The sequence below is a fragment of the Nothobranchius furzeri genome, chromosome 5 (genome assembly GCF_043380555.1).
Source record: "Nothobranchius furzeri strain GRZ-AD chromosome 5, NfurGRZ-RIMD1, whole genome shotgun sequence".
Taxonomy (NCBI): Eukaryota; Metazoa; Chordata; class Actinopteri; order Cyprinodontiformes; family Nothobranchiidae; genus Nothobranchius; species Nothobranchius furzeri.
In genome coordinates, this window is record NC_091745.1 from 70924416 (window position 1) to 70949823 (window position 25408).

The following is a 25408-nucleotide window of genomic DNA, read 5'->3' on the forward strand; positions in this document are numbered from 1 at the left end:
TTGCACCAGATGTAGAGAATGTATGATCTTTCCAAACAGATTTTCTGATTTGAAATATGACTTGAAGTGATTAAACTCTTTAAGGATTCTAATAAAATCAGTTAAAATAAAATCAAAGCTCAAGACTCAACTGTTGTGCTGAATCAATCCACTAGAGGGAGCTGTTGCTCTTCATTGCTGACAGAAGGGGAACCAGAAATCCTAAAGAACAGTAATTCCATTAAAAGGCCGAAGAAGAGGGGCTGTAACTGAGTTAATGTTAACGCGTATTAACAGCCTAAATATAAAATTGTGATAAAATTCTCTTAAGAGTTGGCTACTTTGACAGTTAATCTGGAAAACACAGAGAAGCCAACGCATCAAAAATCCCAGAACACAATGACTCGTCAGTTTGGAGGGAGAAAATGTGCGAGTGGAATGAATTACATATTTTTATTGCTGTTGTGCATTCACCACAGCCACATGATGAGCATTTTACATGTTGTGAGTTTTCGACCGATTGCCCTGTAAAAGTTGTTTCTGAGACTACGGCTGTTGTTTAACACGACGCACATGTGGGCAACACCTGGAGTTTATCATCGCACATCGACTACTTCTAAAATACCCATAGGAACCAACTTTTTATGAAACATATGTTAAAAATCTGTCATTCGATGCTTGTTTCATTAACAATCTTAAAGCAAACAAAGGATTTAGCATTCCAGGGTAAAAAGAATGTTAAGGTTTCATTAATCCCAATGACATGGGTCACTGAGACAGCAGAGTTACTAATGAATCACAACAAACAGCTTTCACATAATTGACTCAGTCTGAATAAATACTAAAGGTCCCAGATGACGATGGCCAGCATGTTGCATGAGGATCACAGAAGAGGTCAGATCCATTGCAAAGATTTGTTTGAAAAGTTTATTTAAAAAAGCAGTTAAATTGGGAATGTTGGCTTCTGGCAGAGAAAGTAGAAATTGGTCAAAATCCTACATGTTAGTTCTTGGGAATCATCTTTGTATCTTTAATTTATTAAGGGGTTTAAAATATCTATAGATAGTCGAAAACTGTTGTTTTGTTAATTCTCAGGTAACCGACGACTAACAAACACAAATAAAGCTCCTCTTCAAAAATATTTGAAGAGAGACATTTTTGTTGCAAGCGCTACATGTAACATTGATTTTAAATGCACTTTTACAAGTGTGTCTTGTAAAATAAACACATTTCAACCCAAACTTACTGCTGTTGATATGGATAGCTGCCATTTGGGATGTCGAGGTCGGAGTTCTGAAATGTTTCCATGTTTCCGACTGAGAGGTCTGAGGTGTGGGCGACGGTGGCACAGGAGTTAAGTGCTCGCCCCATAATCGGACGGTTGCAGGTTCGAGCCCCGCTCAGTCTGTCGCTGTTGTTGTGTCCTTGGGCAAGACACTTAATGCCCTTTGCCCGCCGGTGGTGGTCGGAGGGACCGGTGGCGTCAGTGCTCGGCAGCCTCGCCTCTGTCAGTGCGCCCCAGGGCAGCTGTGGCTACGTCGTGGCTCATCCCCGCCAGTGTGTGAATGTGTGTGTGAATGGGTTAATGCGTTGTTGTGTTGTAAAGCACCTTGTGGGGGTTCCAGGACTCTAGAAGGTGCTATATCAAATACAGGCCATTTACCATTTGGGCAGTGTGTCATTTGATTTGAGGACCAATCGAACGTGCAGTGAACATATTTGTCTCCTAGACCCATCTCCTGCATTGGCTTCTAATAAAAAATAAACGGTGAAACTCTAGGATTGGAAAAGCCTGACAGATCTACATCACACTGTCACTTAACATTCATGGACTCACCCATGTTGGCAACGGGGAAGGCTGTTGTTGGTTTAGTGTCCGGGAGGCAGTAGAGAAATTCTCAGCAAGTAGAAGCTAACCATTAGCATTAGCAACTCCATCAAACGACAGAACTCCTCCAGGCTTGTGTTATTTGTGGAAATGAAACATCAATGTTGCAAAGCAAACAGAGTTAGTGGTAGAGTCGTGTTGCTGTTAGCCAGAGGAGAAATGTCCAAAATTCTAAATCCTGCCATCTGAAGCTACCTTCTCCTCTAGCTTATTTCTCTGTGCTGAAACAGTCGCAATGCAGCGGACCACTACAAATGTATTAAAAATATGAGTAAACACCTTGTTCTACAGAAATCCAAGCCCAAGAAAACTCTAATCATCTAAAGCACTATCCCAAAGACTTTGCAATGATGCATCATACACAGTTTGTTAGAGAAATACATTTTAGTGTATTGTTGATTTTTTAGGAATTGAAAAAGTATCTGAAGATGTTTTCCTTTTTCTAATTTCTCCTTAGCGTTGTTAGCTTAACGTAATCCTCCAGCCTTCTTTACCCGATCTTACAGTAAAATGAATTAAAAAAAAACACTGTAGCTTCTTAGGGGTACAAGAAATAACTTCTGGGCCGCTCCTGTTTACTGGTTTCTATCCAAAACTGCTGCTCTCTGCTGGCCGTTGTTGACCTGCAAATGCTGGCGCTGTGGTGTGGTGTTTGTTGTTGCAGCTCACAGTCTTAAATATGATTGGCTCTGGAACCAGGAAGTATGAAGACGGAGCAGATTATGAACAAAGACTAAGTTCATTAGACTTTTTAAAAACTTACTGCACCTTTTTTTTAGAATCACAATTTAAACATTTTGCATTTACTCTTATTATCTTTGTCTAATACTGCATTTTGTTTGCTGATCAGAAACTTTGAAGTGACTAAAACGTCTAACAAGAAAACTGTGAGAGAAGGGTTAGGGTTAGGCCGTAACCACCGACTCTTCACTTGTTCTAAACAAAAAATGAGACTAGTGCATGCTCCTCCAGAATAAAACATGCTATTGTGCCGCTCTAACAATCTGCAGTGTTCCTTCTATTTAAAGGGTACTAAAAACCCACTTTAAGTGCTATGATGACATAGTTCAGAAGAAGTTCACACAAACAAAAGAAGCAACCGCTTTATAAGGTTTAAACCATCAATGCAACAAAGCCTGTGACCACAGAAGAGGTTTTCCAAAACCTCGACTGAAATCACAGCAGTCCTCAAAGCAGACATGAGCTGCAACAATTTTAGAGTTTGAGGGCAAAGTAGCTGGAGTTCCTTGTCTACCTGTCCTTCTCCAACAAAACCCCCATGATATGCTACCCCAACACAAGGACATATGATGTTTCTGGCATCCAGATGGTCAGAAATGCTGACACATGGCACACCGATGAGTATTTAGTACATTTTTCCTCTTCGTAGGGTTTTACTGACGTGCCAAAAAGTCGTACTTTGATTTCTTGTATGGATCAACAAACCACTTGTGATAATTTCCAGAGTAAACATTCAAACAGCGTGGGCCAGTTCATCCGTCTGCGTTGGCAACAGAATCATGTAATCGTCAGCGAGTGCACGTGGAGCAGATTTGTCCTGTGAATGATGCTGGCCGTCTAAGTCCTGACTTCATTATTCCACGAAAACAGCGAAATGGCGATGTAACATACTCCTCCCAAAACCGCATGACAGAAGTCATGGTGTTGAAGCAAAGCGTGGGCAGATAAACACCACAGACAACAGGAGTATAGAGAGCGTCTTTGTGTAAAGCTCAGGGGTGGCTCCTGGTAGGACATGCCCAAACATTTACCCCGGGGAGCATCCTAACCACATGCTCAAACCACCTCAGCGGGCTCCTCTCGATGTGAAGGAGCAGTTTCTCCTGGATGTTGGAGCTCCTCACCCATCTTTAAAAGCTAAGCTTTCACAGTTTATTTCTTTCCCTCATTAACCAAAGCTCATGAACCTACTTGATGTTTGGGATGGAGAAAACCCAGTAAATCAAGAGCTTCACCTTCAGGCTTAGCTCCCTTGTCACCATAACAGACCAGTTAAGCATCTGCTGTCCCAATCCACCTGTCGACCATGTGCGCTTTCTCTCCTCAATTATGAAGTCCAAATACGAGGCTATATTCTCTTTCATAAAACAATGGTGCCACTTTGCCGCAGAGCTGAGGCAGAATCAGGGAGCTTTTGGTCGTTCATGTGGTCAGCCTGTGGCGATAATGTTTTTCACAAACGATCACACAATGGTGTAAAGCTTGGTTTATGCTTGACGCATTTACTTTCCACTTGGTGATGCGGCTCGCGGATGGAACGCGCTTCACAACTCGCAGCATTTATGGTTCATGCAGCTTGTCTCTGCGGTGAGCCAATATTCTCCCAAACTGTAGGGGGCAGCATGGAGCTCTACCACGTGCATCCAACACTACACCATAGTAGAAGTAAAAATTACTGTTGTTTACAACATGGCATTCCAGCATTTTTTAACAGCGTCCTCGTCTTTTCCGACAGTGCGAGCTATTTCTCTCCAAGAATTATTAACAACATGTTGATCACGGTGATCTCTGAGAGCTGAATCATGCAAATGTCTGTATTTACGAACCTCTGCCATACTAGTTCTTGCCAGTCCGCCATGTTTGTCCGCGTCCGACCGTCCGCGTGGTTAGAAAATTTCCTAGGTGCGCGGTGCGGAAAGTTTGGGCCGTGCGGAGGCGCGGTGGAGGGGCGTGGTTGTTAAAATTACGTAATTTTGCCACGCGGAGCCGTGCGAACCTCGCGGACACGTCAAGCAAAAACCAACCTTAAAGGGTGTGTGTGTGCTGTCCATGCAGCTGTCGTGGACATCCTTTTAGCTTGGACATGGGTTCTTTATGCTAATTGAAGCCACACCCCGACCTTTTAACAATGGTTGGCCTTGCTGGACGGTGGTGGAGTTTGGATTATGTATATTGGTTTGAATTAGCTCCTATCCAACTTTCACAGACCATCAAGCATCATGAAGATGGAAACAAGCTGACCTCTCATGGTTGAAATCTCGTAAGATATGGTGAAATGAGTCGGTAGAACCTGAATCTGGTGAGACTATCATCTATGAACGTTGTAATAATAAAATACTTGTATGAGGACTTTTTAATGCCCGAGACACATTATGCCATTTCATCACTTCCTCTTAAATTCTAAAACAAACAACAGATTTCAGCTTTTTATTATTATATTTGTGCCATTTCCTTTGGTGGAAATATCCTTGAAAACATGTCTATTTATCTGTGTGTTCATAAAATAAATACACCAGCTTAAATGCTTTACTCAATACTGTAAGTGTATACATATATGTCCCCCTTATCTGTTTAACTCCATCATTTCCTCTCCTTAGAGTGTTTTTTTAAGTGACCCCTCAGGCTCATCAGTTCGGTGGAGATGATTTTTCCCTGCAATCATTGTCTTCATTGCAAAAGACAGTGCTTTCTTTTTCTTTGTTTGTTTTTAAAGTTTCCTTTTCCATTAACTGCACCCACAGGCGGGTGTTTTTTATTTATAAGCACCAAACATTTTAACGGATTCCTCCCAACATCCTTTAGCTCCAACGTTCAGATCACATCCTTTTGCGAAGGAAGAAATCCATCATTAAGACACTTTTTGGTTCAATTAAATGTAGAAAATCAACAAAATGATGCTACAAAGGAAGTGCAATACATCAAAGTGTAACTCAAAGCCGTGTGTTTAACAAGTCTCGTTCTATGAAACACAGACTCCCAGGCTTCAAGGACACCAGGTCCATCAATGGTCCATAAAGCCTAATGTATCTTAGTAGTAGTGCACTCTTCCAATAGTCCCCGTTCCTGTCCCCAGGATATCTGGCTGGCCATTCCTCCAGATCTCCCGGATGATCCGCTCCCTCTCCTCCAGTCGCTGCGCACGTTCCAGCTCTTCGGCTGAAGTGAAGACGTTTACACTCAGAGACCCGTCTGATTGGCTGGTATGATTACCAACTGGGATCTCGGTGATGGGCAGCGGGACAGGTGCCTCTACATCGTCCCCTTCTTCATCGGCATCGTCTTCGCTTTCTTCGTCTTCCTCGCTGGCTTCCTTTAGATGTTTCTTCTCCGGCGTGGAGGCGGCAATGTTGGTCCTTGGCTTACAGGAGATGCGGATCACCAAGAGGCAGAGGGTCAGCACCAGGCCGAAACACACCCCGAGAACAAAGTAGAGCCCAAAACTCTCTGGATTAGCTAAGAAAAGACACAAGGGGACATTAGATTAGGTTAAATTATAGTGGTTAAATTAAAGTGGTTCTTCATTAGAGGGGCATGGGGGTGCGAGACACCGCCTTGGCTCCCCACCCGCTCGGAGATTCTCGATGGAGGATACAAGGCAGATTTCATATTGAAAACACTCCCACTCTGGCTCTGGATACCTTGACAACAAAGCCCCCCCCCCCCCCGACATTTACCGACAGAGGAACCGTGTGCACCCCCCGACAATTTTCCCACAAGGGGTGTGCAAAACGTACAATGCATCGTTGTGATGTTCGGTTCTGCGTTGTAACTCACCTTTGATGTGTGCAAAGGCAGCTATACTGTTACTCAGGAGGTCCATTTCCTTTTTCTTGACATCCATGGTGGTATAGACTTCACTTTTTAACACCTGGAAAACAGCAAACATTCACCTTTTATTTTCAATTCACAACACAACTGGAACCCTCATGATGTCCTTCCAGGTGTTACAAATCCTCTAAAAATTTCCCATCTAGTTTCCTTAGGAGTCGCGTTATTTACCAGGCCTGACTGTCAAACCCAGTGACTTCTTCATAGGCCTCCAGATGGGTGGGATGAAGCCTCCAAGCCTTTAACAAAGGCTTTTCTGTGTTCCCTACAAGTTATGACTTCATCTGGGATGATCGTAATGCATTTGGCAAATGGCAAACGCCTCTGCTTCTCTCTCTGAACCATGTCAACGCTCTTCTAATGGGGTCAACAGTCAGCTTTCCAAGAGGTCACAAAGGACTCTAACCTAGAATAACTCTCAATCCAATTGAAGCTGCTCAGGGGAAAAGGTTAGAACGTTGTTCATGTCCCCGACAATTATCGGCTCTGTCCTTCCGGCATTCTTCGATTCCTGTGAGTTCTATTGTGTTTGTGTCCACTCCTACGTGCAGTCACAGCTCTTAACACTCCCTAGGAAGTCTGTCTTCCTTTGGAGAAAGGTTTCCTGAGAAACAATCAAACTGCACGACTTCACTGGTTTGAGGAGAAAGTAAAACTAATGGAGTTCAGACCCTTAAAGCAATAATAAAGAGTTTTTAAGACATCAAGCTATTCCTTTAAATGTCTGTCTCAGTGAAATCTTGAGGTAGACACTTTACTAACTTCACATTGTTAATCACTCTGCAGCCCTCTGCTGACCAGGAACCCCGCTTAACAGTTCTGTGGCACAGGTAGGTGTACTACAGGGGTGCTATCTTTATGTGCTACGGCTGTTAGCTGTTTATTTAGTTGATGGCTAACGTAAAGGCTAGCCATTAGCTTTTTCAAAGCACATAAAGAAGTAAAAAAAGAATTTTGCTTTTTTGTTGGCATCATGGTGGAGTATGGAAGTAAAAGTAAGAGAGTAACGTCTTTGAGGTGAAGCAAAAGGCTAAAACCAGAGAGAACATCAGTGTGGCCTACACTAGTTTGAGGGAGCTAAAGGAAGCTACAAAAATAGCTGATGGTGACCTGGCTTTGTTGCCACTAAGCTTGTCAGTAATAATATTTTTTGTCCAAAAGTGTGGATCTTTTTACTCCATGGCTTTGTTTAGTATCAGTTGGCTCATGTTAGGGCTAGCTTGTCGTTAGCGCTAGCTTCAGGAGGCTATGGCAAGATTGTTTTTGCTTCACAAATCACTAGTTTGATCACAATGTTATATCGATACAATGGATTGCAATTTGATGCTGGCCGATACCTAAAATCTATCTAAATACCATTACAATTTGATGAAATTTAGGACCCACTGACTGAATTAACAATATTACAAGTGATTGAACACAACCATTTCCTGTGGGGGAGATGATTTTCTCACTGCTCACCATGCTGGTAGCTTTTTCATTTAACGCATTTGGTGATGTGCAGGAACAGAAGGAAAACAGCATGTCAGCAGAACTTCAAAATAAAGCAAATTTCAAAACAAAGGTTTGTTTGATAAGTAGTTATTCAATCAATTTTTTCACTTTTGATCAATGTTCATATGTCATGACTAATAAATGACTGCTAATGTCACCAATGCACCTCCTTAACTGTTGTCTACAGGAGCAAACGATTTGTTTTGATCAAACAGAACATGATTTTCTTTATTTTCTTCATTAGCCACTTCCTCTTCTGTCCTGATTTGCCCTGTTGTCCTTTCCAGCTAATTTAGGCTTTTATCAACCACTCAGTTCTCCATGACTGGATGACATCACCGTGCTGCAACACAAGTGTGGCACCGGAAAACGGACCAGCTCCAACTAAAGACCTTTAATCCTCCCAGCTAATGTTGGCACCATTCCTCTTTAACATGTGCCTTGTGTTGTGACTGGCTGTGGGAAAACTATTCTTTTAGCGTGAAACGCCAGCCCTCCTTCTCTAACCTCAGTGCACAATTTTCTAAGTTGAACCATATGTCATCTTGCCCATGTGTGGATCATATGGATGTCTTCAGATTGCACTAACTGCGTGTTTATGTCTGCATTCATCTCTGAATTACAACCATTCATCTTCAGTACTTGAGCTCGTTCACAATGTGACTATTTCAATGATTTGCACATTTGTGCTCACTTGTTAATGCATTTAAAGAAAATTTAGACATAAAACTGCACGTGGAAACCATATGTGACTCATTCCACAGATGAACCTTGAAACATAGCAAACATTTTCTCGTAGATGCAAAGCAGAGACTGGCTTTTGAATCCGTCTTACCTCAGAACAAAGCCTCAAAGCAGGTCTTCACTCCCAGCTCATATTGCAACTAGAAGTCACGGGAACGGATCCAAAATGATCGTGTTCCTCTGTGTCTTGGCCTTCACTGCTGGATCAAGGCCTGTGATCTTTGGTCCTCAGGGTTAAACGGTTCATTTGGCAACCCTGAGACGAGAGCAAACACGCAGACGTCAAGCTACATTAGATCCAAACTCACTGAGGCATCAGCAACACAAACAATGGCATGAGAAAACCCCGTCCAGCGAGGGACCAGAGGCAGGTTTAACAGCTTTCCATCCTCCAGCTGTGTCCATACTGGGTGTAATGCACAAAGGCTGCAGGAGCATAATGTTCCAAATGTAAAATATCAAAGGGATTTTATGTATTTTTTGCAATTCCATTCATTTATCCCATAATGATAATCAGTCTCACAGGACAGGTGATGTCATGGAGACATTATTAGAATTTGTAATGTAAAACGTGGATTTTGCAATAAAAATAAACACAAGTAAAATCCAAGAAGGGTCTTCTAACTTTTGATGAACTTATTAGAGGTGTGCATAGGTGCCGGCTAGTTGCTGAGCGGTGTAGTTTTGCTGCCAGCTGCTGTTGGTTTAGGCCAGACTTTGCTTTGCTGAGCAGATTTCAATCTTTGCTGACTCTCAGCAGACCTTCCACACAGCGCCTGATTGAGAAAGCGTTTAGGGGCTGAGTGACAGAGGAGTTGCCATGGAAACGAGCTTGCCAGCCCCCTCCCGTCTCAGCATCCCACGAGAGGAACACATTGACCTTTTGTTCCTGTGACGGGACGCAGTTTGGAAGGTCTTCCAGGCAGGATTCCACCAGCACTTTTTGGTCGTGACAGACAAGTTTGTCTAATTTAGTTTTTGCTGCTAACTCAACATTTATTTCAAGTACGAAAGCACAAAATGGCACCCAAAGTTCTTTTAACTGATGGCTGAGGACCACACGGCCTGTCAGCCCTCAATTATCCCATCCTGTTGTTGTGTTTTTGTTTTAGTCAGACCAGGAAATGATTAACAGACCTGCTCCTTCCCTCCTTAATATCCTGAGACTCGACTTGCAGTGTTTACTTTTTCAGTGCATATCTTTCCCATCGGCCTAAATTGCCATCAAAAATGCATCGAATAATTAACTTTATTGCTGCAATAATAAAAGTTTCATAAATATTATGAAAGGAAATAACAATCCTGCAGGGGGTATTGGCACAAGACTCCAGATTAATTATTTAAAAGTATCTGATGCCAGAACAAAAAGAGACGTATGCACATTAGTCTTCGAGCCATGCCAACATCCTGTGACGTTAATGTTTCATCCTATTTTCTGCATCTGCTGGTTTTATCATTTGCTCCTTCCTGGACTTCATATCCTCTGGTCAAACACCGGCATCCTCTTCCTGAGTCCTTTTGTCTTTTGCAAACCGTTAAATAATCCTTGAGTGTTTTGTGAAGTCGAACTGTGTGAGGCTAAAAACAAATATCTGACTCAGTTTTATGAAACGTGACGGTCAGCAAACGTGTGTTTATAACCAGAGCTCACTGTGCTGTTGTGGTCCGCAGAGAGTTCAAGTGCTATTTCTGTCTGGGATTGTTTACTTTGGTTTTATTTCAGGAGCCGAGTGGAAGAGAAAGTCCAAATGTGTGGTGTTTTTGTTTTCATCCACTTAGAGAAAAGGACGATTGTCCTTCCTTTTGCCCAGATTTCTTGTTTTCTGCTCAAACAAACTCCTCCAAGTCGAAGGTTTTTTCCTTCATCGGTGCTTTTGTCTAAAATGACATGCTGACGTTCTACTGTGTACAGAAGTCCAAACAAATACGGTTCAAGAGCTCCACAGAGTGAAATAACATCTGCAGGACTGACAGTATGTCAAAGTTTTTTAAAATGGTAACAAAAAGCAGAAACAAACTTAAAGATGTTCATTTTTATGCTTTAAAATGTGCAAATGTGTTTATTGCCATGCAAAGTAAAAAATAAAAAAAAAGATGCTAAAAATTTGCAGGAAGTGACTCAAATATAACAAAAACTCAAGATTTGTTCTGAACTACTTCTGGTTAAAAACGACCCCCTGAGGTTCCGGTGGAAGCCAGAGTAACAATCCAGAATAAGGATGTGTTTGGATAAGGAAGCTCTGAGACTTTTAGGGCCAGAGTAGAAATTATAGCCCATCCAGGCCTGTAACCATAGCAACTGATTCATTTGGTGAGGCTCCAAAAATAAACACAGAGGCCGTCAACATGACATCCTTATAGATGAGTTTAGAAACAGAGATGGCATTTGTTAAAGACCAAGTTCACTTGTTTTCTTTTCAACACATTCGCAGTGTTCTCTAGTATAAATGAAAGCCTTGTGAGTCGATCTCTGTGGGAAAATAAGCTCTGGCGCTCATGTTTCAGGAAGTAGAAGTGAGCCAGATGAGAGATGAGGTAAAGACGGCAGGATTTGGAGTCTTAATTCCGGATATTCTGACGTTTCGCCTCTGATCGACTAACTACAACACCACTGACTGTTTGCTTTGTGACGTTGATGCTTTATCTTCACAAATAGCACAAGCCTGAAGGAGTCCTGCCATGTGGTGGAGTTGCTAATGCTAATGGTTAGCTTCTACTAGTCGTGGCGTTCTCTGGACGCTAAAACAACCCTCTTCCTCGCCACAAGCCGAGACTGAATGCTTTTTTACTGTGTGACGTAGATCTGACTGGCTTTTCTAATCCGAGCGTTTCCCCATCTATTTTCTATCACCGATCATATTTCAAAATGAACAAGTGAAAATGGTGAACTTTCTTTTTTAAAGTCAACATCTATGACATGAAACAGGGAGAAAACCAGTTTTAACTGGGACAAATGTTAACGTTGGACCCTTTGACAAATGATCCAACCACAATTCTCCTCTTCCACAGTTAAGAAGTCACAAACCCCTCAGACTCATTTATGCAGGAAGTTAAACCTCCTTTTATTTGTCTGCAGAGCATAAAAACGTTCAGATTACACAAGAGATCCAGTCTGCTTAAATCGTCTGCTGTAAAAACGCACGGCGAGTCACAGAACACAAGAGATGCTTTTAATACCTCAGATTTCTGTGAACCTCCTATAAACGCGGCTTGTGTTGGATGAAACTACACAGAATATAAACAGCTGCATTTAAATTTAATTATATTTCATAGCTGGGAGTCCTCACAGTGATGGCAAAGGCTGGAATCAGGATTTACAACTGCTGCCGATTCTGTTCATTAAAACATTTCTGATTTCTGAAGCTGCTACTGAGAAAAGGGAGCTTGGAGTTTATATCAAACAAAGTAATCAGTCATATTTATTTACTATTTTCAACTCCTAGAGTCCCGTTCTACTGGGTTTTACTTTAATACATGAATGTAAAACATCAGCCTCAAAGTAGACCAAATAATCAAAAGTGGGTCGATTATCACACACACGTGTGGCAAGGTGGATAAACGAGAGCCCGGGCGGGATTCGATCTCCAGACTGCCGGGTGAGAGTCAAACGCTCTAACCAGTCAGCCAAAGAGTCATCTCCTTGGCCAAGTAGCCAGGGCGCATGATCAATCGGGACATTGTGACAGGACGCTCACACTGTCACACACGCATCAGTCTCCAAATCCTAACGGTTCTCCCTGAGTGAGCTGTAGTGCAGGTTTTTACTTTCCACCTGATAAACAGAAACGTGTGTTTACAGCATTGAGTCACAAAGTGCAAAACAATTAAAGATGCTGAAAACTTGTAATTTGCATTGGTCTCTAGAAATGAATGCCTTATAAGTCATGTTCGAGAGGGAAAAGGCTCAGATGCGCTGGAAGTACAAGACAGCTGGAGGAGAAAGTAACTTCAGACGGCGAGATTTGAAGTCCTTCTTCCTGATATTTGGACATCTCGCCACTGATTGCCTAATACCAACACGACTCTACCGCTGTCTGTTTGCTCTGCATCGTTGATGTTTTATCAACACAAGCTTGAAGGAGTTCTGCCGTGTTGCAGAGTTGCTAATGCTAATGGTTAGCTTCTACAAGCTGAGACATTCTCTGTTGTTTCCTGGATGTTAAAACAACCCCCTTCCCCGTCACAAGCCGAGATTGAATGCTTTTTTACTGTGTGACGTAGATCTGACTGGCTTTTCTAAACCAAGCGTTTCCCCATCTATTTTCTATCACTGATCATAAACAAACAGAGACGTTCTCTGCTACTTCCTGGATGCTAAACCAGCAACAGACTTCCTCGTTGTGAGTCAAGATGATCCATGAATTTTAAGTGACAGTGTGACGTAGATCTGTCAGGATTTTCTAATCTTAGAGTTTAGCCGTCTATTTTCTATCAGAAGCTAATGCAGGAGATAGGTGTAGAACACCATTATCATTGAAAAAACTACAAAAATGGCGTAGGCTCAGGGTGGGCACTCTTTTGACATGGCTTTGGTACCACCTTTGGATGATTTAGACTTGGGCTTTTCTTTGAGACATGAGCAAATAAAACTATCTAAGGCATTTATTTGGAAAATACGTGTTTGTTCCTTCTTCTTCTACTACAGTGTATGGCGTTGACTGACATCCATACAGTGAGTTCATTACATTGTTCGGTGCTCCGATTGGTCCTGGCACTGTCCAATTGTGTTGGTGGTCTCAATAGCTCTTGACCAGGCTACATATTTACATATATAGGGAGGATTGCAAGGCTAAAGCTAAACAACACTTTTTAAAATTGTGTTCATAACCTCATAATTTCTTTGATACAGACAATGGCTAACTGCTGATCTCAAACATTTCTGGGCACAAACAGAGATTCAACCCAATCAGACGATGGCAGACTTCCTGCTCCCCAACTCCAGTTGAGTCAAAATCGCTTCAGTTTGCCGACCATCGTAGTTAAACACAAAGAGGTGTAAAGATAAAGGAGAATCTCTCGTCCCGTAAAGTCGGCTCAGGCAGGTAGCAGGAGGGTAATAGGGATGCAGGATGGAGCTGGGGGTTAGGGCAAGTGGTTAATGGCATCCAGATGTCAGACAGAGTTTGAATGCTTTACTATGTAAATCAGATATCCAGTGGTCCACCCTCATCCAGACATTACCAATGGAGTAAAAACAAGCAGAGACAGCTGAAAGCTAAAGGGATTCGTTTGTGTGTGAACATGTGTCGCGGATGGCCTGAGTACGCTTCTACATGCTAGAGTGGACTCTTGTGTGTTTTCTCATTTAAAGCTCCAAAAATAGACTCATGAGCTCAGATTTTTATTGTTAAAAGTAAAACATCCAGCAGCACAAAAACATAAACATACCAGACTCTCCAGGTTACTCACTCACACAAAACACATGTTGGCCCCGAGCATCATGGGTACAAACGAAAAACCTCTCCACACTAATGTGGTGCAGACCCGTTTTTAGAAGTGGGAGGTGTTGACGGTGCTTGTATGGTTTAGGAAGGAGCTACTGAGTCAGTGACCTCTCATGAAGACCAGCAGCAGTTAGTAAAGCCGCAACACCCCCATCTGTCATTATGCTCTTTGAATCACAGCATGATGACACCTTTGATACGGGCCGGCACGGACCAGAGGGACAGGAATCGTCACTGGCACAATTCCGTCCCCTTGTTCCAGTTTTATTCTTTACATTTATTCAAATAATGAGGTAAATATATGTTTACCTTATATACATTTGCTTAAACAGTGCTGCAATTAGACAGAATTCTATTCTATTCTATTCTATTCTATTCTATTCTATTCTATTCTATTCTATTCTGTATAACTGTATTTAGGTAATTCTATTCAAATAAATTATATTTTAAGTGGTCCTTTTTCATGTGATTCAAATCTATGCTATTCTATTCTTTTCTATTCTGTTGCAACTCAGTGTGATTATACTGTTTCTTTTGTGATTTTTCCTGTTATACTCTATGTGATTCACTTTTATTCAGTTCTGTTCTATTCTAGTCTGTTATTCTATTTGATGCAATTCAAATTTATACAGTTATGTTATATTCAATTTTATGTGTTTCTATTCTGTTCAAATAAATCGTATTCTATGTGACTATTTCATCTGATTTTAATCAATACTATTCTATTCTATGTGATTCAAATATATGTGATTCTGTTCAATTTTACTCTATTCTATCCAATTCTACCTTATTCAAGTCTAGGGCCGTTTCTCAGTATGCATACTTGTCTGTACTTGTGTACTCATGTACTTGTGTACTCATGTACTTGTGTACTCATGTACTTGTGAAACGTCATCAGCGATGGTCCAAGGACTGTTCCAATCCTAAGTATGCACCATGGCAAGTTTGCTCAGAGTTCTGGATGTGTTCCTGCTCCGCCCGTTGTATTGAGGATGCATCCATGCATCCTTCAGCAGAGTTGGGATATCAGTTTCCCACAATGCATTGCGTCACAACCATTATACTCCGAACGTCAGGGAGAAATCTAATAACTGTAGAGTTTTATATCAGAATTAATAATAATGAAATAATAAGTTGTCTGTTATGGTTAATAATTGTGTTACCTGTAAAATTTGCTGTGTGTATATTGGGTTTACTTTTCAAGATCCCTCAAAATGCTAATTAGCTAACCCACTATCAAAATAAAAGCAGAATAGCTCTATTTTGATGAATTATTTTTCAGTTCATTTAACAATAGAAAATGCTGTATTTTTATTATTTTTATCAAAAGTGGACCAAATGTAATACAACTAAAATGTTTTTATTGTTATTTAAGGAACAAGCTAAACTTTTATTTTTGTATCAGATTCTTTAATCATAGCTAGAAACAAGCAGCGCTTGTTGCCACTTGTTGTTTACTATATTCCATTCTACTCTACTCTACTCTACTCTACTCTACTCTACTCTATTCTATTCTATTCTATTTGTTGTGATTAAATTATAATTTATTCCGTTTCAACTCTATATGACTTTATTATTTCTTATGCAATTTTATTCTGCAATTATTTCTACACTATTCTACCTGATTCAAATAAATTTGATTCTATTTTTTATGTTGTTCAAGTCTTTGTGATTCTATTCTATTCTATTCTATTCTATTCTATTCTATTCTATTCTATTTAATGTAATTCTGTTCTTTTCTGTTCTATATTTAGAGTTATTCTATTCTATTCCATTCTATTCTACTGAATGTGTTTCTGTTCTATATTTAGACAGCAGAAAGCCAGGTAATTTATTATTCTAATCAAATAGAAAAAGTGAGTCAGTATGAAACCTAATTTTTTTTAAGGATTTTTATGACTTTTTTGTGTTTTTGGCGTTGTGACAGTGTGTTTGTCTTAGTCTGGCTGCAAAACAAATCTCACCGCTAGATGTAACTTTCATATTTAGCAAAAACAAGTTGGAATGAAATCGATGACTATTGGAACTGTTGGGTCAGAAGAACACAAAAAAACAAAAACAAACAAGAGTTCAAAACACTGAAGTGATGATGCAGATATTTCATGTTCTAAGACGCTACCGTGTGAAAGAACATCATAGGACCATGTTCTTCAAAGAAATATTCTTTCTTGTTAGAATCACTGAGGCTGACTGTTCTCAGTAGCTGGAGGTCTAAGGCATCTGCTGATGATCATCTGATCTGCTCTGGCTTTATGCTCTATTTAACCGCTTTTCAACTGCATTTCAGTTTCTCTTCAGGAAATGTTTTCATTTTTGGTGCATGCAACAATTATTTCCAATGCATTAAAATCTAATTTCAGCTCAAAAAATGCAAAACAGGGTATTCTTACAATATTTCTACCTGCTATAAGAACGATATTCAGTCTTAAGAAAAACACAATCACTTGTTGCTCCTTTCTCTAAAACATAACCGTTTCCCCCCGTAACCACTTTCATGAACTTTTACACATTTACTTGTCAAACAATCTCTGCGTCAGAAAAGCCACTTAAATCAGAAAGCAGCCTTTGCCCTGAGGGTAAACAGAGTGAGTTAACAACCAGCGGTCAGACCGATAAAACACGCCGGCTGATAAATGACACAATAGGGTTTTGGGAGGTTTGGCCTGAGGAGGTCACAGAGAAGTCAGTCAGCCTTGAAGGGGTTAATTAACCAGCTCTCAGCTACTTTTGTTGCTGCTCGTTTAGATTGTGTGAATTAATGAGGACCCCAGAGAACAGCCTCCACCCATCATCTTCCGTCTCCCTCACCTCACCCGTTCCACTGAGAGGAGGTGCTAACTACAAACATTCAGCTGAAACAGACAGAGAAATGGGAGCTGAAGCATCTGGCCAGCTGCTGTCATGCAGGAATGCTTCTAGGAGCTTGTGAGCGTAAAGAAGAAAAGCAGAGGAGACTGTTTTAGGAGTTTAAGTCCTGCTTTTAGGCAGCTAAAGTTGTCAAAAGCAACAATTATATAACGTACAGCTGCACCGGAGAGTCGATCTGCGTCCAACGATCCAGATGTGAACCCCTCAGTGATGCACTGAAATTGTTTGGATTGGTGATCAGTTTGCAGCTGATTGTGGCAAAAACAAAGCTGCATATGAGAACACATGGCTTAGTTTATAACCATCACACACTGGGGTGTTTTTATTTCCAGACCTCCACCTTAACCAACACTTACAGACCAAGAACAATCAGAAGTTCAGATTTCACCAAAAGCACCATCAACCCCAAACCATGAGCCTTCAAAGTGTAACAGAGGCTACACTGTGTGGTTCATAGGGGTTTGTTTGGCACCACACACACACACACACACACACACACACACACACACACACACACACACACACACACACTGAAACAAACTGTCAAACTCACCGGTAAGTGATGAGAGAAAACACTTAGCTCTAGTTGCTCAGTCCACACAGAGAGCGTCAGGAAAACTGCAAACTTTAGTCTTCTTTCCCTCCAAAACACAATAAAAAAAGTTGCTGCTGTGGTCAAGTCCTGAAAAACGTGTGTGTGTGTGTGTGTGTCTGCTTGAGGGTGTGTGTGGGGGTACTGAGACTAGGGAAGAGGTGGTAACTTCCTCTCGAAGTTGGAGACGGAGTGAGTAACAGTTTGCTCTCTCTCCCGGCTCCAGTCCACCAGAAGTAGGAAAAGCTGTCATACTACCCCTCGTTCACGTGGAAAAAAAGAGGAACAGCCTAAAAAGGGCAAAGTGGAGGAGGAAGGGAGGGAGGAAAGCTGTGTGTGTGTGTGTGTGTGTGTGTGTGTGTGTGTGTGTGTGTGTGTGTGTGTGTGTGTGTGTGTGTGTGTGTGTGTGTGTGTGTGTGTGTGTGTGTGTGTGCGTGTGTGTGTGTGTGCGTGTGCGTGTGTGCGTGTGTGCGTGTGTGTGTGTGTGTGTGTGTGTGTGGGTGGGTGGGTGTGTGGGGGCTTTCCCTTTGTTGTTGAGGAAAAATCAAGAATGCAACCTCAAGAAAATTTGTACAAGTCCTTCCATGCAAAAGAAAACAACAAAAACAACAATGAATTGTGAGCAAAGGGCTGCCGGATGGATTCTATTATTTAATTTTTTTAATTTTTTTTTACTAAAAGTTCTAAAAATCATTTTAAAATGAAAAGCTTAAGGGGAGATGTGCTAAAACTCACCATTTTCATCGTTTAGTGCATTCATATGGGTCTCTGCTGCCTCTAAAACACTCAAAATATGAAAAACGTCTGTTTTCTGTCAGTGGTTTTTCGGACCTATGTGCCTGAAGCAAGCCGTTTAAAAAGGTCCCCAGTTGTGATGTCACAAATGTGGAAATTAGCATAGAACCGTCGCTCATGTGCAAGAGAGAGCCACTGCTGGAGGAACAGTGGCTCTGCTCTGAGCCCCTCTTGGATATCGGCACTCATCAGCCAATAGCATCTTGACCAGGGGATGGTGGGTGTGGCCAGCTGCAGCTATTTTTCTTTAAGTGACAGAGCCCTGAAATGGCTCATTGTGGAAGGTACTGAAAAGAAAAAATCTGTTAAAATCCGTTTTTGTGAGAGGAATTTCTCTTTGGACCCGAAATTCAGAAAAGGAAACTGCTTAGTCAATCACCTGACCTGAACAGCATAAAATTAGTCTCCGAGAACAAAGTAAGGAACCTTGGTGTTATCTTTGACCAGGACATGTCATTCAAATCCCACGTTAAACAGGTTTGTAGGATTTCCTTTTTCCACCTTCGGAATATTGCTAATATTAGAAGCATCCTTTCCAGGAGTGATGCAGAAAAACTAGTTCATGCATTTATTACATCAAGACTGGATTACTGTAATTCATTACCATCAGGAAGTCCACAGAATGTAGTTAAAAGTCTTCAGCTTGTCCAAAATGCTGCCGCTAGAGTTCTGATGAGAATTAAAAAGAAGAAGAAGAAGAAAATATCATTTCTATAGCGCCTCTCAAGATAAAAATCACGAGGCGCTTAAAAGAGAGATCATATCTCTCCTGTCTTAGCTTCCCTACATTGGCTGCCTGTTAAATTCAGAATAGATTTTAAGATCCTTCTTCTCACACGTAAAGCTCTTAATAATCAAGCTCCATCATACATCAGTGACCTGATTGTTCCATATGTTCCTAACCGAGCACTTTGCTCTCAGACTGCAGGTTTACTGGTGGTTCCCAGAAAATCTAAAAATAGGATGGGAGGCAGATCTTTTAGCTATCAGGCTCCTTTCTTGTGGAACCAGCTCCCAGCTTTAGTCCGCGAGGCAGACACTTTGTCTACTTTTATGACTAGGCTTAAAACATTTTTATTTGATAGAGCCTATGGTTAAAATCTGATGTTAGCCCAGATCTGGACAAGTGGGGGAGTTGAGGGAGGTGGAGTGTACAGTCAGTCAAGACGGCTCCCCCTTGCCCTGCCTCCAACATGCCTTCATCTAAAAGACTAGGTTATCCAGAGTTATCTCTGTAGTTATGCTGATAGGCTTAGACTACTGGAGGATACACTGACCACTTTCCACCCTTCGACTACTTTCTTTTACAATCTGCTCTTTAACTGTATTATTTCCTGCTATTTCAGCTGTTTAGTTTTTCTCTAAGTGTTTTTTCTCCACAGAAGAAGCTACAATGATGTTCTGCTGAGCTGTGGAGCTTGAACACTGCTGCTAACCACTTAAACAATCTCCCTCTCCTGATAATAACATTTTACTCTCTTTGACATTGAATGTGCTGCTACTAGTTTACCCGTTTAATTATAGATTCACTAGAATAACTACAGTACAGTTTATCTCATACTAAATAAAATATTTACTAAGAAATCACAGTGCGACCATAGAAACACTACTTGGCATATATGTTGTTGAGTAGATGTTTGTGTGTGTGTGTGTGTGTGTGTGTGTGTGTGTGTGTGTGTGTGTGTGTGTGTGTGTGTGTGTGTGTGTGTGTGTGTGTGTGTGTGTGTGTGTGTGTGTGTGTGTGTGTGTGTGTGTGTGTGTGTGTGTGTGTGTGTGTGTCTGCTCTGTCTTCTCGATCCCCAGTGAGTCGTGGTGGATGGCTGCTTATACTGAGCCAGGATCCTCTGGAGGTTTCTTCCTGTTAGAAGGGAGTTTTCCTCTCCACTGTCGCTAAATACTTGCTTAGTATGAGGATTGCTGTATCTGCAATGCAATGCAATTTGCTGGGTTCCTTATATAGGAAACTTTTTTCTGATTGGCTTAATGAACTGACCTGTATTGGAATGTTTACTGTGTGAAGTGCCTTGAGACGACTCTTTTCGTGATTTGGGGCTATATAAATAAACTTGAATTGAATTCAACTGAACCTAGCGGGGCGACGGTGGCACATGAGTTAAGTGCTCGCTCTATAATCGGAAGGTTGCAGGTTCAAGCCCCGCTCAGTCTGTCACTGTCGTTGTGTCCTTGGGCAAGACACTTAACCCACGTTGCCTGCTGGTGGTGGTCGGACTGACCGGTGGCGCCCGTGCTCGGGAGCCTCGCCTCTGTCAGTGCGCCCCAGGGCAGCTGTGGCTACATTGTAGCTCATCCCCACCAGTGTGTGAATGTGTGTGTGAATGGGTGAATGACTGATTGTGTTGTAAAGCACCTTGAGGGGTACCAGGATTCTAGAAGGCGCTATATCAAATACAGACTCTTGTAGTGATTTGGGGCTATATAAATAAACTTGAACTGAATTGAACTTGTTGGTCTTTCAGCATAGTGCTTTGTGCGAGTGTTTCTGTATCCTGTGGTTTAATGTTTGTATTTTGTTGTTTTAGGATGTAAATTTAAATTTCATGTTGTGTTCAGGGCTTTGGAACACCTTGACAGGTGTGAAAAGCTCTATATAAATAAAGTTTGTTGATTGATTGATTGATTGATTGATTGAAATCATAATAATATTTTGTTTTAAGAACCATATTTTGCTCTGCACATGATTCACTCAACCACCACTGGGGTTTTTGATTTTCTAACATATTAGTCATAAATCTATTATATTAGTTAAACAGGAAAAATTTCCTTCTAATTTAATTGTGTTTCAGCATTCCTGTATGTAACATTTTAGGTAAGAAAAATGGTGCACAAGGGTTACTAGAGAGTCACAGTGTTGACATTATTAGAAATGTTTTTAGGTAAATTTATGTTTTCAGTCTTAGCTCAGAAGGAGGAGAAGCAGCTCAATGAGAAAACGACACAGTTTCGGTGGAAGCAGAACACGGTAAACATGTAATGGTGGTGACATGTCAGCTGACACGATTACAAACAGCTGTAAGTTTTCATCAGTAAGTGGTGAAACGACTGAGGCGACCCTGGCTGTAAAGTGCACGCCACATATTTAAATGCTCAGCACCCACTTTTCAAACGGTTTTATCACCAAAGTTCCCTCAGTTCTTCTCCACCTCAGAAGGCTGAGCTGTAAATCTCAGTGGTCGTCATGTTCCGTCCTGACCAACTTTTATTAAAGCCATGCGTTCGGAAGGGCGCAGTGACATTTTTCATTAGTGTGGCTCAAACTCTTCATGGGAAAAAAGGGAGGAAAAGCTGCGAGTGGTGAATTCAAGAGTTTATTTGACTCCCTCATTGAGTCGTTTAAAGACTAAGTTCACTCGTTCTTTTCAAGACATGTGCAGTGGTCTCTAGTATAAATGAATGCCTTGTGAGAGGATTTCTGTGGGGGAAAAAAGCTCTGGTGCTCCTGTTTCAGGAAGTACAAGTGAGCCAGAGGAGAGTTGAGCAGAAGATGGTAGGTTTTGAATGTGAAACATCTCACTTCTGATTCGCTAACAGCAACGCGACTCTACCACTGCCTCCATTTGCTTTGCAACGTTGATGTTTTGTCTCCACAAATACCACACGCCTGGAGGAGTTCTGCTCTGTTGTGGAGTTGCTAATGCTAATTGTTAGCTTCTACTAGCTGAGACGAGCTATTCTGTCTTCTGGACGCTAAATCAGCAACAGCCTTCCCGTTTACGAGCCAAGATGTGCGAGTACATGAATGCAAACTTAGCAATGCGACGTAGAGCAGAACGCGGGAAATAAGGGTAGAAGACCATTTTCACATTTAGCCTGCATGTGAAACTCACTCACAAACCTGGTGCCCCCAGGAACCCTATGAGATGCCATCAGGCATTTTCATGTGATTAACAACATGGCAGCAGAGATGACGCACGAAACTGCGGGAACTACAGAGGAATAAAGCTAATGGATCTTATTTTGACACTCTTTAAAAGAGTGGTGGAAGCTAGGCTTGGGTCAGAAGTATTTGTGAGCAGCAGTATGGTGTCATGCCCGGAAAGAATTCTACAGATGCTAAATTTGCTTTAAGGGTGCTGATAGAGAAGAACATAGAAGGTCAGGGGGAGCTGCATTGTGCCTCTGTAGATTTAGAGAAAGCATACGACAGAGTGCTGAGAGAGAGGCTGTGGTGCATGAGAAGGTCTGGAGTGGCAGAATGCTAGAGTGTTGCAGAACATGAGAGCTGTGAGACCGCAGTGAGGTGCGGTGCAGGAGTGACGGAGGAGTTCATCAAGGATCAGCTCTAAGCACCTTCTAGTTGGCTTTGGTGGTGGACAGGCTGACAGATGATGTCAGACAGAAGGCTCCATGGACTGTGATGTTTGCAGATGATCTGCAGTGAGAGAAGGGTGCAGGTAGAGGAGGAGCTAGAGGGGTGGAGATATGTCCTGCAAAGAGAGGAATGAAGACAGCATCCATATGCGTAAAGACAGGGACACAAGTGGAATGGTGATGTCACATGGAGTAGGAGTAAAGATGGCAGAGGACTTTAAGGACGTAGGGTCTACGAGAGAGAGCAGCCGTGTTGTCTGTGCATGAGCAACCAGACGTTAGATGTTTTGGAGATATATTCAGAGAGGACAGAGTGTGATGATTTCCAGAGGAGGGAAAACGATTACATAGAAGGACGCTGAGTCAGACAGGAGGCTGAGAGGAAGACCAAAAATGTGAAGGACATGAAGTTAGTTGGTGTGAGGCTAGAGGACGCAGCAGAAGATCAAACTAAATAGAAACAAATGATTGGCTGCGGCGACCCCTGGGAGGTCGAGCCCAAAGAGAAACACATGCTTTTATCACACTTGCATTGACATTCATTTGTAAATAATATTGTTTAAAAAGGCTGAAAATATGTTAATTATACATGAAGTTTAGTTAAAGTCAAACCTACTCTAGGTCAAAGGTCGTCCACTTGACAAAACGGTGTTTCAACCTGGTAGCCCTTTGTATGGCTCAGATCTCAGCTTCACAAAGGTGGGCGACCCCTGCTCTAGAGTGACCAATCATAATTCAGAAATAACAAGTTTCTCAGCTAACATGGTCTTTAGGAGCCGACCCGTCATCACGCCTCAGCCTGCCGGGGCATCAACGCATATCTGAATCCCACATGCTACTCTCATTATCCTGCTTGCTCACCCGAGCAGTCGGCCAGTAAAAGTCTCAGGACACACGCTCTGTAGCTGGAGTTTCATGGCATAATGCGCCCAGTGGGCTTTCAGGCTCATCACTTAGAATCAGACTTCCTCCCACGACCTCTAAGTTACAGCTCTCCCCCCCGTCCTCGTGTAAATCTGGGATGAAAACAAAACAAAAGGAAAGGAAAGGGCTTCTCTCCAACAACCCGTCCTGTCAGCCGCATCGCTGCAGAGGAGTTGTAGAGGCCGAGGGAAGGGGCTTTGCGTAAAGCTCGGTTTCTTTATGCCAGGATTTAAATCTTTTCTGGGCTGCATCAGGGATCACATTCCTGCCTGGATCTCCTCACGGCTGGCAGGCGTCCACTTGCCCCTGGGGCTGATTTATACCCCACTTACTCTTTAGAGGGTAGAATTATGTTAGCGGTTGGTAGGTAAAAAAACTTTAAAAGATGAGGGGGGGGTACTTGGGGGGGAAATGAGCGGATAAAAATATGATGGAAAATGCAAATAATAGAGGAAAGGGGGGAAATTAAGCTTAAAGGTAAACAAAGAGAGAGTAATTACAAAGAGACACATTCAAAGGAGACTTTTCCTGGATCATGGGAAACAAACCAAAGTTTTCCAGCTGTACGTTTGATTTATACACATGCTAGCTTGTTGCAGAGTTGGGTGGAGATATGCCACTGAGGAGGGTCTGCCTGCAGGTGGGAAAGGGATGAAACAAGAAGGTGTAAGTGTGTGTGGGTGTGCGTAAGCCCTGTGATGGTGTTGAGACAAGACACCACTCGTCTACTCAGCTCACTGCTGAGGTGAAGGGAGTGCAGCAAGTTTAATGGGAGCACAGGCCACGTTATTTCACCCAGTCGCAGTTTTATGGAAGCGTTTCCTCTCCCGTGTTTCCAGAGGTTGCCATGCCAAGCTTTTCTGGATGATCTGCAGTAAAAGAAGGCTGTGTCAATGAAGCAAGGTAAACAGAAAAGAGACGGGGCTAGGCTCACGAGACACAAAGCAAAGCTGAATAAAGGAATAAGGCTCTTTTGTTGTTTGCAACATTTAAATAAAACGCACTTGTGAAAAAAGTTTGTTTTTGCAGAAGAAATTAAGTGTAACTAAAACGCAAAATGTTATAATTAAAACCTTAGAGGAAAAAGGAATTGCTCCACCCGCCAATGACTCATCTGTCCTCACTGAAGCACTGCAAAGAACACCCTCAGATGATGCTCTCAGAGATTTAGCATCATTGTGTCCTAAACTGAAAACGGACAGAGAAATCAAAAGGCTTAACCCAGATGTAAAGTTCTGTATCATGTGTTTATGAAGACCAAATGCTGTAAACGAGGGAAAAATGCACTCATTTCTATTTTAAACTGTTTATTAAATCTTCTTTAGAAGACCTGAAGACACGTCTCTTTGGCCTTGATGCCCCCCCCCCCCCCCCCCCCCCCCCATAAAAGGTGCACTGGAGGCAGCAGAAGCTGCTTTATGGGGCAGATGGGATCCCAGAGCAAGGAGTTTGGTTTGTGATCATAACTGCTGGATTTTCCACCTCTTGAACATAAATTATATAAAGCATGAATATGAACTCTGTTACACGACGTCCTCCTGAGACCCGCCAAGTTATTAACAGACTCACTCTCACAGTTTGGCCTACTTGCATATCAGACAAATGCTCAAAGCTAAAAATGAACACTAACGTTTGCAGAGAGCACATTTTTGTAACATATAATAAAATCTATCTTTCTTTACAGTTTTTGTGAGCCTAGAAGTCGAGACAAATCGTAGCAACTGAAGAGGATTTAGCTCTGAGGGTCATACACTCCACTGTAAATGGTGAATGATAATGGCC

General features: G+C 41.9%; 1 protein-coding gene across 5 annotated transcripts in view; it reads right to left on the reverse strand.

The window, feature by feature from the left end:
* Window positions 1–2954: 2954 nt before the first annotated feature.
* eva1ba (eva-1 homolog Ba (C. elegans)) overlaps window positions 2955–25408 on the reverse strand; it is a 37237-nt gene continuing 14783 nt past the window's right edge. The window contains exons 1-5 of one of the 5 annotated variants that reach the window (XM_070551081.1): window positions 17540–17866; window positions 17142–17201; window positions 8766–8930; window positions 6383–6476; window positions 2955–6061 (exon numbers count right to left, since the gene is read on the reverse strand). In XM_070551081.1, coding sequence (XP_070407182.1) covers window positions 5637–6061; window positions 6383–6449 — 492 coding nt within the window. In that variant the 5' untranslated portion in view covers window positions 6450–6476; window positions 8766–8930; window positions 17142–17201; window positions 17540–17866 and the 3' untranslated portion in view covers window positions 2955–5636. Of the gene's footprint in view, window positions 6062–6382; window positions 6477–8765; window positions 8931–17141; window positions 17202–17539; window positions 24496–25408 lie in introns of those variants that run through there. The other 4 variants (XM_054741003.2, XR_008563347.2, XM_054741004.2 and 1 more) reach the window with 4 other exon arrangements.